Raw genomic sequence first — 14,294 nt, 5'->3', positions numbered from 1 at the left:
GGAATAGAACAGAGAACCCAGAAATGAACCCAAAACATTATGCTCAATTAATTATTGACAAAGGTGTGAAGAGTATATAATGGAGTAAAGACAGCCTCTTTAATAAATGGTGTTGGGAAAATTGGACAGCTACATGCAAAAAAATGAAACTAAACCATCAACTTACACCATACACAAGAATAAACTCAAAATGGATAAAAGACTTAAATGTGATTCATGAATCCATAAAAATCCTAGAAGAAACTGTAGGCAACAAAATTTCAGACATCATATGCAGCAGAATTTTCACTGACACATCACCTAAGCAACAGAAACAAAGGAGAAAATGAACACATGGGACTACATCAAACTCAAAAGCTTCTGCACAGCAAAAGAAACAACCACCAAAATGGAAAGGCAACCCACTGTATGAGAGAGCATAATTGCCAATGATACATCAAATAAAGAGTTAATTTCCAAAATATATGGAGTCCTCATACAACTCAACAAAAGGACAACAAAGAATCTTATTAAAAAATGGGTAGAGGAGCTAAATAGATATCTCTCTGAACAGGATATACAAATGGCCAAGAGACATATGAAGAAATACTCAACATCACTAATTATGAGAGAGATGCAAATTAAAACAACAATGAGGGCCCTGGCCAGTTTGGCTCAGCGGTTCGAGTGTCGGCCTGCGGTCCGGAGAGACCCGGGTTCAGTTCCCGCTAAGGGCATGTACTTTGGTTGCAGTTTTTCCCTGGCCCTGGTTGGTCGTGCGGGTGGCAGCCACTCGATGTGTCCCTTCACGTCGATGTTTCTCTCTCTCTCCCTTCCTCTCTCTCCCTCCCACTCTATTTGTACAAAAAATGGAAAAATATCCTCGGGTGAGGATAAAAAAAAAAGAAAGAAAAAAAACAACAACAATGAGGTATCACCTCACACCTGTGAGAATGGCTGCCATCAACAAATCATCAAACAAGTGTTGGCGAGCCTGTGGAGAAAAGGGGACTCTAGTGCACTGCTGGTGCGAATGCAGACTGGTGCAGTCACTATGGAAAACACTATGGTGTTACCTCAAAAAATTAAAAACTGAACTTCCATTTGACCCAGTGATCCCACTTCTAGGAATATACCCTAAGAAGCCTGAAATACCAATCAGAAAGAATATATGTACCTCCATGTTCATAGCAGCACTATTTACAGTAGCTAAATTCTGGAAACAGCCCAAATGTCCATCAGTACACGAATGGATACAAAAACTGTGGTACATATACACAATGGACTACTATGCAGCTGTAAGAAAGATCTCTTATTCTTTGAGAAGACATGGAGGGACCTGTAGAGTATTATCCTAAGTGAAACAAGCCAAGCATAGAAAGATATATATCACATAATCTCACTTATTTGTGGAATATAATGAACATAACAGTCTGAAAAACAGGGTAGTCCCAGAGATGTGGAAGTAGGGTACAGACTGACAATCCCCAGAAGAGGAGGTGGGGGGGAGATAAACCACAGAACTTATATGCATGTATGCATAACCAATGGCCATGGACAACAAAGCTGGGGACAGGGCAGGGAGGGAGGAGGAGGATGGTGTCAATGGGGGAAAAAGGAGAAACATCTGTAACAAAAATTTAAAAATTTTTAAAAAATGCAAAAACAAAAGAAAAAAACAAACAAAAAGAGAATATTTTACAACTTGTTTTAAGATAAAAGTAATATTAGTATAGATTTAAAATGAATTGATTTATTTATAGTTTAATTTAAACAGTTGTTTGAATTCACTGTAAAATTAGTTATTGCTATAGAATGCATAGTTCATATTCTTGGAATGGCATTATTATAGTGGTTCAGGTTTCAGGATTTCAATGTACAGGTCATTAAAATGTAAAAAATTTTCTGAAATCCCAATCTTGTGACTGACTTTTTATTCTCTTGAGTAAGCATAAAAAACTATCATTTATTATCATCATAATTTCTTGAACTAAAGGATATTTGGTAGTAAAAAAAATGTATTAAGGACATAATCTTAATAGAACATCCTTTAAAACTGAAATCAATTATACATTTTCTTCAGACTTTTCTATAGCAACACTTTATGCCAGAAGAAAATGAAATAATATTTAAGATGCTCAAGAAATTGTAAGTCAAGGATTCTATATCTAACAAAACTGCATCTTAAGTATAAAAGACATAAATAAATTATTATCAATATGCAGTAACTGAAGGGATATTGTTTCCATAAGCCCTTCCTGAGTAATCTATAATAGAATATTTTTCAAACAATCAATATGTCTAGAGAGATACCAACCTAAGGACTGGTATTGAGAATTAAATATACAGTTACCAATTAACTAAAAGGGAGAATTGCAGATTATAAGGCTATATGCTCTCACAAAGTAGATATAGTATGAAGATTTTACTTATTTTTTAAAATGAGAGGAATGGAGAGAACATATACAAAAAGTATCTTTCCAGTAATCATATTGATGAGAATATTAGTGCTGTCATTCTGAGACTACTGTGTGTGTAATAGGGGATAAAACAAATGAATATTATTAAACATTCTATCACCTTATATCCTTGAGAATCAAGATTCATGATGTAGGAGAAAGAAGATATCGATGTGAATAACAGAGAAGAGTTAAGCTAAGAGATTTGCAGTATTGAATCTGAATTGCAGGTGTTTTGTTGAGTTATAACTTGAAACCTGTACGATTTTGTGAACTAATATCACTCCAGTGAATTCAATTAAAAAATAAATAATTAAATAGGACTTTGACTTACCAAAAGAAACAAGGAAGGGAGTTTAATACTGAAACCTAAGGCTAGAAAACAAGTAACAGCTCCCACAACAGTGGTGGAAGCAGTAGTGCAAGGGCTTTGATATGTTTGCAAGGAGGTAGAGAATGAATAAGAGCTGAGAACGATGATGTATTCTGGAAAGGTATGTCAATGACCTGGGACCCATGAAACTGGGGATGCTGGATTGCAGTTCTGAAACCACATATGTAATTGGTTTTGTTATATACTATATAGCAAGGAAAGCAAAAGCCAGACAGGATCCAAACTGATGTGTATATGAGTATTACTATATTTGTCCTATGAATTATGAGGAGGAAAACACAAGTCAAACAAGAGTTACACATGTCACATTCAGGTAGAAAGGACAAGACAGGGACAAAGAAATAACATGGATAATGAACAGACGGGAAGAACTGACAATACTAGAAGTGAAGTAGTAAGAGCAGAATAAAATGGAAATGACACTTTCCAAAGGATATTTTAAAAACAAGTCTGGCCCTGGCCAGTTTGGCTCAGCGGTTAGAACGTTGGCCTGCGGTCCGGAGAGACCCGGGTTCGGTTCCCGCTAAGGGCGCGTACTTCGGTTGCAGTTTGTCCCCGGCCTTGGTTGGTCGTGCGGGTGGCAGCCACTCGATGTGTCCCTTCACATCGATGTTTCTCTCTCTCTCTCCCTTCTTCTCTCTCCCTCCCACTCTATCTGTACAAAAAATGGAAAAATATCCTCGGGTGAGGATAAAAAAAAAAAAAAAAAGTCTGGAACAGTTTTAATAAACTTATTTTAAAGTAGCTAGAAATAAGATATGACCACAGGTGTATATTTGGTTTGCAAATGGAATATAAATCTACGATCTATTTTAGAAAAAGTAACATAGTATAGTGTATGTAGGTTTTGTTCCTGGTCTGGGCTGTATAATCTTGAATATGGTATATATGAGGTCATAATTACAAAGATAATTTATCCATTAAATTAATAATTCTGTGTTACTTAAATAATTTCAAGAGAACAGCTCTTACCAAGTGGTATACATCATCTAAACAAGTAAATTCATTAAAGCTGATAGTAAGTTTTCGAAGTCCTGTTAACTTGGAGAGATCTCTCAACTTACTCAAGCTGTTTCCATGTAGATTCAGACTCTGAAGTAAAATAAAATATAAATTAAGAAATAAGGCATATTATACTGTACACCATAGTTACTTAAATAACATTAAGATTGAGCCAATTAGAAAAATCCATGTATGGTTTTAGAAGGTATAGTTTATAATAGCATTATTGGGTCAGGTTCTTAATTTGATTTTTTGCTTGGTCTAAGTTTATCAATAATTGACACGAAATTCTTTTAAGAAAATAGTTAAATATATTGTTGAGATGCATATTTCTGAGGCTAGCCAGTGAACAATATTAGGCCCTAAAGATTTTGGATATTAGCTAGGATACATCACGAGAGAGAGGATAGCAAGGATATATATACCTTGACGGCAGGGAGCCATAGGAGGGCACTGGACTAAGGAAGAAAGGCTAAGTGTAGGTGCTGAAGTAGGAGAACAGAACATCAAAGGAGGAGGTGGAAGGGTGGCTAAGACAATTTCTATATCAGAAATTGGCCGAGATTTTCCCTGTCCATTTGTCCTGGGCTATATAAAAATGAATGTTGTTATATATTTCAGATTTGGGGAGACATTGATGTTTACATATCTTTCCCTCTTTCATTGTGAATGGTAGCAAGTGAAGATTAAATTTATATATAGCCTACAAAATAAACAATGGCATAAGAAAATGTTTTAATACTAATTTATCACACTATTCACAATAAATGGGTATTATGATAAATCACGTGTCTACCTCCCAATCCTCTTCACTTATCTCTACCACCTACTACCATATTATATATACTATGGCTATAACTAAATTCCTGGCAGAGAGAAACAACTAAATGTCAAATAATTGTCAAAACTTAGCTAAAATTGTTAAGAAGGGCCAATTTATGCAGACTAGCTTATTCTACAAGTCACATATAGGTATCATCCATGATAAATTCTACAGATACCTTATGTTTAACATGTACACAATTAAATTCATCATCTTCCCTATATATTTGCTTGGTAGTCTATGGTGTCAATCCTGATTAAGAGTTTCACTGCCTGTATAATAGATATTGTTGATCACCCCCTTTCTCTCTTTTCTACATTCATTTGATTCTAGAAATGTTTCTCAAACCAATCCAATCACTCCATACCATCACCACTATCAGTGTCTTAATTCAGACTATTATTTGTCCTTTGTACTACAATAGTTTGTACTGGATTGCCATACCACCAAACTGACTTCAGGTAAATCTAACCACAAATTGTCAAAGTTAGAGTCTTTACAGAGAGTCTGTTACTTGGTTTTTTCCATTTTTATTAATTTATTTTTGTTACAGATGTTTCTCCTCCCCCCCCCCCCAGATGCTCCCTTCCCCCTCCCCCCTCCCACAGAGAGCCTGTTTCTTAAAAAATCTAACATTTTTAATTTGCCTTCAAAACTTCATCCTAATGTGGCAATAATCTCCTACTCTTCCGTCTACAGCTTTACATTGCTTCCTTGTATTTCAACCTACACCTCTACTTTCCACCATCACACATCCTATGTTGTAGTCACACTGAATTTCTCAGTGTTCCCTGAAAACACCATGCTCTTTCAGAACTATGTATTTCCTCTGCCTAGAAGATGCAAACAAAATTTATCATATCCTTCAAAAATCTGCACAGAACTCACCTCTTTCTGTAGAACTCTCCCAGCAACTCCAAGCTCCCTAATTTTTTAAATATCTGTCTCCTTCACTAAAATGATGACCTTGCTACAGGGAAAAGAATTTTCTTCATTTTGAACCCCAATACTTACCTCATTGCCTAAAACATAGCAAATTCTCAGTAAATGCTAGATGAATAAATCATTGCAAAAGCCATGCTACAATTGACAACCTTAATTTTTAGTATTTTTTAAAAATATTTTTTTCTTTATTGATTTGAGAGAGAGAGGAAGGGAGAGGGAGAGAGAGTCAGAAACATCGATGAGAAAGAACATCGATGCTTCCTGCATGCCTCCCACTGGGGATTGGGTCCACATCCTGGGCATGTGCCCTGACTGAGGATCGAACTGGTGACCTCTTAGTGCATGGGATGATGCTCAGCCACTGAGCCACAATGGCCAGGCCACTAATTTTTAATATTTAATTGTGCTGTAATAGAATATAAAATTATATGTTACAAATCTAGGATTTTTATTTCTATATATTTATTTATTTTTATGTATGTCTTCATAAAACTCAATCCAGTGGGGAAAAGAAAATAAGAGCTATGTACCCGAACTTCTCTTATGGTAATGGCATACAGGAAGGAAAACAAAGGATGTGTTGTCTAAACATCCTTGTTGTAATATCTAATATTCTTACTAGAAGCCCTATGAAGTTTGCTGGCTTTTAAGCAGTATAAGCAAATTGAAGATGAAAAACCCTTCCATTCTTATGTTATGGGTGTTGATTAAATTGATGCATTCAGGTTGAGGTCAGAATAGGCCAAGGCATTCTGAAATTGTACGCTCCTCTGCTCTGTTTTTTGGTTTTGTTTTTATCTTACAAACCAAAGATAATCAAGAGACTCCCTTCAGTTGTATTTTTTTAAACTTCTAATTAATCCCTTTAGGTCAACAGAAATACATGTTATAGAGTTTCAATCCAATCAGAAGACTTTCATTATTATACCTTTTATTACGAAGTCTTTATTATCAAAATTTTATTACTCAAAATATGAAATCTTGATAGTATAGTGCAGAAACAATAATTTCCCCATACTTTGAGCTAGAAGATTGCTCCTCCTATAATCACCATACTGCACATTTATAAATAAGATACTAATGTTACCATTATGTTATGAAGTTTTCCTTCCTCTCTAATAATTGGCTGGGTAAAGACTTAACCTGCTTGATTTGAGATATGGTGGATGCTGATGATGCATTTTCACCAAAGCAGTCATCTTAAACTTCTTGAAAAAGATGTTTTACATATTTTCAGAAGCAGATTTAAAACTATTTACCTCACTTACTATTTTAAAATATAATTTTGTATTCACTTTTTGTTTTACATGGTCACTTGAGAAAAAGTTGTCATTATAAACAATGGATCTAGAAATGTCACAATGGAGCAAAGTATACTGACGTCTGAGATAACAATAATCAATGCAATATATGTATCGATCATGTATAATAAAAATTGTACACTTGAAATCTATATAATCTTATTAACCAATGTTACCCTAATCAATGTAATAAAAAAAGATAAAATCGCTTCTGAATTTTTATTTTTATCTCAGCTTTCAGAGCAAACATATAAGGATAGTATTGTATAGGAATAACTCATCTTCTCAAGCATGCTTATGAATTTATCAATCAAATGTCAATTTGCTTAAAACTTCTGCAGGTTCAAGCAAACAACCCACTTTCTCTGTAAAAACCACTTACTCTTTATGAAGACATTGTTTTAAAACAAGTAGCTAATGCAATATCTCATGTGTCCTGGGTATTATGCTAGATAATGGCAGAGCTGATGCTAATCCATACAGTGTTTGAGTAAATTAGAAAAACACATTCTTTCATTAAGACACTTTTATTTCCAGCTATAGAAAATTTGTCACAATATGCTGATTTTGTTAATACAAGAAATTTTTTGTGCAATTAACACCACACAGTCTTTTTTTGTTTATTAATCCTCACATAAGAATATTTTCCCATTGATTTTTAGAGAGTGGAAGGGAAGGATGGAGAGGAAGAGAAAGAGAAACATTGATGTGAGAGAGACACATCTATTAGTTGCCTCCCACACATGCCCCAACCAGGGCCAAGGATCAAACCTGCAACCCAGGTACGTGCCCTTGACTGGGAATTGAACCCGCAACCCTTCATGGGCCAATGCTCTATCCACTGAGCCACACCAGCCAGGGCACACTGCACAGACTTATATTGTTGCCCTAGTGCTGGGGATGTACATGATTAATAACAGTTACAGCCTCTACCTCTATGGAATTTACAGTCTAGGAAGGATACCCAGCATATAACAAAGGAATGTGACCTAGACTCAGAGGCAAGAGAAGATTTTAATGTGTAAGTACAGATCTAAAATATGTGTGGGAGTTAGCTAAGAGAAGGAGGTCCGGGGAGAACTTTCCATGCAGAAAGACTATCAAGTACAGAGGCTCTGTGTTGACTGCAAGCAGCGTGCATTGTAGAAATAGGAAGGAGGCTGAGCATAGAAAGCTAAAGGGAGGGTAATATGAAAAGAGTTTGGAAAGGTAGCCCAGGGACCAGGTCATGCAAAACTTTATAGGCTATATGAAGGACTTTTGTTTGTTTGTTTGTTTTATTTTTAAAACAATGAAAAATCATTTGAGGATTTTGAGTAGAAGTCACGAGTGGTGACAAAGCTGACATGATCAGATTTACATTTTGAAGAGATTACTCTAGCTTCAACATGGAGAATGAGTTGGGGGCTCAAAGTGGAAGCAGGGCAGGGCCTCTGTCGCCTAGCTCTGGGAGGCACCCCTCTCCCTTGTATTGAGTTATATTCAGTTATATAGTGAATGGCATCAAAAGAACACATTAACTCTGCACATTAATATGCCATGTGTGGTGTCTCCTGGAATTGGGCAATGTGGCAATGGCAAAGGAAGCTGGGTTAGGAGGCTATGGCAGTAGTCAGAGATAAAGGTAGTTTGTATACAGTGGTAGCAGAGATGAAATGGACAGATCTGAAAGTCAAGATAGGGAGGTAGCATCTCAACAGAATTGCCTCAGTGTCAAGTAAGTCATTTCAATAAATTAACACAAATTCTGTTGACTAAAAATTTTGTAAAGGTAATGCTCCCGTATTCTGTATTGATTAATCCTGGAAACTGATTTGAAACTTATCTGTCTTCATCTTAATCATTTAAGGAGAATTTATTTGCTATTCAGGAATAAAATCCCTTGCAAACTAGCAGGCTACCTCTAGACCTAACTATCTTGTATGGTAGCCACTAGTCACATGTAGCTATTGAGCATTTGAAATGTGGATAGACTGAATTGGGATGTGCTGTAAAACTACTCCAGAATTCAAAGACTTATTATGAAACTTTCTGATTTTTAATTTAATTTTTTATCTTCACCTGAGAACACTTTTTTTCCATTTATCTTCAGATAGAGTGGGAGGAAGAGAGGGAGGGAGAGAAACATCGATGTGAGCGAGACACGTCAAATGGTTGTCACCCACAGGACCCCAACTGGGGCCAGTGACAAACTGCAACCAAGGTGCATGCCCTTAGCGGGAACCGAACCTGGGACTCTTGGGTCTGCGGGCCATTGCTCTAACTGCTGAGCCAAACCAGCCAGGGCTGAAACTATTTGATTAATGAATCTTAATATCAACTGCATGTTGAAATGATAATATTTGGGGTAGCTGGATTAACTAAAATATATTACTAAAATTAATTGTTCCTTTTTAATTTTTTTTATTTATTGATTGATTTTAGAGAGAAGGGAGACAGACCAAAGAGAATGAGAGAGAGAGACATTGATTTGTTGTTCTACTTATTTATGTGGTTGATTCTTTTTTTTTTATCCTCACCTGAGGACATTTTTCCATTTTTGGTTCAGATAGAGTGGGAGGGAGAGAGAGAGAAACATCAACGTGAAAGGGACACATCGAGTGGTTGCCACCCACACAACCCAACCAGGGCTGGGGACAAACTGCAACCTAGGTACGTGCCCTTAGCGGGAACCGAACCCGGGTCTCTCTGGACCGCAGGCCAATGCTGTAACCGCTGAGCCAAACTGGCCAGGGCTGTGGTTGATTCTTGTATGTGCCCTGACCCACAACCTTTGTATATTGGGATGATGCCCTAACCAACTGAGCTACTCAGCCAGGGCCAATTTTTTAAAAATGTTTAAAATGTGGCTAATAGGAAATTTAAAATTACAGCTATGGTTAATATATTACTACCAGACAGCACAGATCTTGTCCACCCAGAAGGAAAGGGTTGGGTACTTTTAAATTTGACAGCATAATGCCTGGCCTCATCAGATAGGTGCTTTAATATCTTTAGATTTCATATGATAAAGTCTGATTCCAAATTCAAGGTTCTTGTCCTAAAATTTCATTCATCATAATACTTACCACAATTTGACTATATATGGTAGTCTTGGCAAGGGAAAGTATCGTTTTATCATCCAAACAAGTAAGTTTCGGTCTGGGCTTGATCCTGGGGTCCATTTTTATAATTTCATCATCAAATTTCAATTCTTGGGACAATATTGACCCTTCTGAATTTTTTTTGCTTTCTTCTAGAATACCATTGTTGAATGAAGAAAATAAAGAGTGAGCCTTGACCTAAAAAGTATATTAAAAATATTGAAAAGTTGGTTGTTGTATTTATCATTTTGAAAAAGAAATAGGCTATATAGAAAACATAAATTAAGTTATTTCAGTTATATAGTAATATCTGTGACGATCAGAATTAGAAAATCTGTAAGAGTAGATTAAACTGTGGGCTAAGGATAGGTGTATTCATTCCCTCCCACTAAATGTTCCTTAAAATGGGCAAAAAGAATTTAAAAAATTCTATAATAGTGGATAGGGCATGAACAAAAGACTAGAAATTGTGAGACATAAATCAGAAGGGAATGAATTGACAGAGAAATAGGAGCAGAAATATAAATCTAGCCAAAACAAATGCAGGAGATAACCACTCTGAAGAGCAGATCCAGAGAAACTTGGTGTTCAGAGTGTACAAGTTAAACAGCAAGAGGATGCTCCAGGTAATTAAGTAATCAGGAAATTAGGTAATTATGGTAAGACTTACATATGGATAAGCAAGAACACCATGAACAGACAGAAATGGCTCTAGAAAAAACCAAAATGGTCTATAAGAGAATTTTTAAAAATCTGGGAGAATAAAGCATCCATAATAGACTAAAGCACCTACTATAGAAAAAAATAGGGTAAACACTTCAGTGTCAAAATAGAAATAATAAGTCGAATAAAAATATTCAATAAACGCTTTGAAAAACCAAATGGATATGGCAGCAGATCAAATTAGTAATGGGGAAGCTGATATTGAGGAAATCTTCCAGGACATAGAATTTTAAAAATGAAAATGTAAAATATGAAAGAAAAAAAAATTACAAGATGTGGAGGACCAATTCAGAATGTCCAATGTTTATTTAATAAAGGTTTCAGGAAGCTTGATAGAAAATAGAAGAGAGAATGTAATCAAGGAATTAAGAGAAGAAAATTTCCCTGAAGTAAAGAAAGAACTGAATATTCAGATCAAAAGAGCTCATGAAGTGGCAAGCAGAAGAATGATGGAGTCTGCTGACATCACTGCACAGTCACAAGAGTCAGGAACTGCCCACCTCCCAACTTCTTATTTAAATTTCTTCTATTTACTATTTCTCTGGGTTTCTGTGTCTTTTGCTGAAAGCATACTTGACCAATGCAATCCCATTCATAATAACAATATAAAATATAAATGCCCAGAACTATACTTAACATGAATTAAGACCTATATAAAGATAACTGTAAGAGAGGACTTGAGTAAATGGAATAACTTATCATGTTCCTGGATGAGAGATCCAATACTGCAAAGTACTCATTTTACCAATGCTCATCATCACTAATCATCAGAGAGATGCAAATTAAAAGAACAATGAGGTATCACCTCACACCTGTGAGAATGGCTGCCATCAACAAATCATCAAACTACAAGTGTTGGCAAGGGTGTGGAGAAAAGGGGACTCTAGTACACTGCTGGTGGGAATGCAGACTGGTGCATGGAAACTACTATGGTGTTACCTCAAAATATTAAAAATTGAACTTCCATTTGACCCAGTGATCCCACTTCTAGGAATATACACTAAGAAGCCTAAAACACCAATCAGAAAGAATATATGTACCCCCATGTTCACTGCAGCACTATTTACAATAGCTAAGATCTGGAAACAGCCCAAGTGTCCATCAGTAGACGAATGGATAAAAAAGCAATGGTACATATACACAATGGAGTACTACGCAGCTGTAAGAAAGAAAGACCTCTTATCCTTTGAGACTACATGGAGGGACCTGGAAAGTATCATCCTAAGTGAAACAAGCCAAACAGAGAAAGACAAGTATCATATGATCTCACTTATTTGTGGAATATCATGAACATAACAGTCTGAGGAAGGGGGTAGTCCCAGAGACGCGGAAGTGGGGTACAGACTGACAATCCCCTAAATAGGGGGGTGGTGGGGAAGAGATAAACCACAGAACTTATATGCATGTATGCATGAACAGTGGACATGGACAACAAACTGGGGAAAGGGCAGGAGGGAGGGGGAGGGGGGAATCAGTGGGGGAAAAGGAGAAACATCTGTAACAAAAATTAATAAAAAAAATTCAATACAATCTCAATCAAATTCTAATTTTAAAATAGAACTTAACAACTAATTCTAAATTTTATTTGGGAAAGATTATGCTCAAGAGTAGCTGAGAATTTATTTTTTTAATGAGTTGAGGTCAGGGAAGGGAATTTGCCCTATAACTTATCAAAACATATCATCAAGGTTGCAATAACCAAAACAATGTGGTAGCAGTCCAAGATTAGACAGAGATCAATGGAACAGAACAGAAAGATCTATAAACAGACTCCTTGTATATGAAAATAATTTTAATAAAGATGGCATTTTAAAGTAGAGCAAAAAAGATGCTTGTCAAGTAGCTGTTCATTTTTAAGAAAAGATTTATTTGATCACCCTACTTATCTCACACAATATAGAACAATAAATACCTAAATGGAATTAAAAAGCTAAAAGTTTCAGAACAACCTATATAAGATTTGGAAGAAAATAAACAATATTTATATAAGCCTTCTGAAATGAGACACAGAATTCAGAACCCACACTAGAAAAGATAAAAAAATCTGACTTCTTAAAAATTAATGTGTAGCCCTGGCCAGTTTGGCTCAGCAGTTGGAGCGTCGGCCTGCGGTCCAGAGAGACCCAGGTTCAGTTCCCGCAAAGGGCGCGTACCTTGGTTGTGGTTTGTCCCCAGTCCCTGGCCCTGTTTGGTTCGTGCGTGTGACAACCACTCCATGTGTCCCTTTCACAGTGATGTTTCTCTCTCTCTCCCTCCCACTCTATCTGAACAAAATATCGAAAAATGTCCTCAGGTGAGGATTAAAAAAAAAATTAATGTGTAAATTAAAAATAAAAATGACAGATAAGTTTTTTGCTACAAATAAAATTAAAATACAAGTGACAGAAAATATTTGCAACCTACAGACACGATAAAGAATTACTATCGAGAATATAAGAATTTTTCCAATCAGTATGAAATGATAGAGTCCAACAGAAAATGGTCAAAGGATATAATAGGAGATTTATAAAACTATAAATAGTCCATAACATATGAAATAATAAAATATCCTTTTTATTGTCCATCAGAGTGAGGAAAAAAAAGATTGATAATATCTTGTGTTAAAGATGCAAAGTAGCAAATACTGTCATACACTGTTGGAAATTTGTAAAATGGTAAAACCTTTGCAGAGAATGCTGGCAAAACCTATTAAAACTGAAAATGCATATACTCTTTGACTATCCAAATTCTTCAAATCCATGCTGCAGAGAAACTTCCATATCTGTATAAAGATGCATCTACAATGATGTTCACTGAAATATTATTTTAAATAGTAATAAAACTGAAAGCAACCTATGTTTCATCAACAGGGGAGTCAAATAAATAAGAGTATTACTGAATAGTATGCACCTACTAAAAGAATGAAGTATAGACCTATGTGTGCTAAAGTGAAAATATGTCCAAAACATACTGTTAAAGGCAAAATTAATCACAGAATACTTAGAACTTGATTTTACAATGTAAAATGGTATGTGTTTTATATATGTAAATACATAGAAAAAATTCAAAAACAAACTCATAAAGCTGTTAACAGTGGATGCCTCATGAAAGGGAATGGGAATGAAGTGAAAGCAGATTTTCATGTTTATTCTATATTCTTCAATGTAGTTTGACTCTTTCCCCATGGGACTCTAGCCATATATTACTCATGTAATATATTTGCATAATTAAAATATTTAGTTGTCATAATGATTTGTTTTAAAATTTAAGTATATATACATATATAATTATTATTATTAATGCTCTGTCCTCATTTAAGGAATTTTAGTTTTAAAAAATACATTCATACCCCTGTAATATACTCAAATTCGACGATGTATTCTGGCAAAACGAGGTCATGATCAAAGATAAACCATTTGCACTGTCTAAAGCTGCAATCACAGTTTCTTTGTCCCACTGTAGAATCTAGAGAAAAATCAGAAACAAAAACAGGCAAAACAAAATACTCTTCAAAATGAAACATAATATACTTTTTTAATTCTTGCAAAGATGAATAAACAACAAATTCAATAAATTCCAACTATTGTGCTAGTGTGAGTTTTTCTT

The 14,294-nt window shown here is 35.4% G+C and overlaps 1 protein-coding gene across 1 annotated transcript in view; it reads right to left on the bottom strand.

Annotated features, from left to right (window-relative positions):
* LRRC9 (leucine rich repeat containing 9) overlaps positions 1-14,294 on the bottom strand; it is a 127,657-nt gene that overhangs the window by 76,201 nt on the left and 37,162 nt on the right. Inside the window, exons 14-16 of the mRNA XM_036280590.1 lie at positions 14,038-14,153; positions 9,972-10,184; positions 3,805-3,924 (exon numbers count right to left, since the gene is read on the bottom strand). Of these exons, the coding sequence (XP_036136483.1) occupies positions 3,805-3,924; positions 9,972-10,184; positions 14,038-14,153 (449 nt within the window). The remainder of the gene's footprint in view (positions 1-3,804; positions 3,925-9,971; positions 10,185-14,037; positions 14,154-14,294) is intronic.

This window comes from Molossus molossus, unplaced genomic scaffold, assembly GCF_014108415.1.
Source record: "Molossus molossus isolate mMolMol1 unplaced genomic scaffold, mMolMol1.p scaffold_m16_p_1, whole genome shotgun sequence".
Taxonomy (NCBI): domain Eukaryota; kingdom Metazoa; phylum Chordata; class Mammalia; order Chiroptera; family Molossidae; genus Molossus; species Molossus molossus.
Note: the sequence above shows the minus strand (reverse complement) of the source record. Positions and strands in the feature narration are given on the sequence as shown.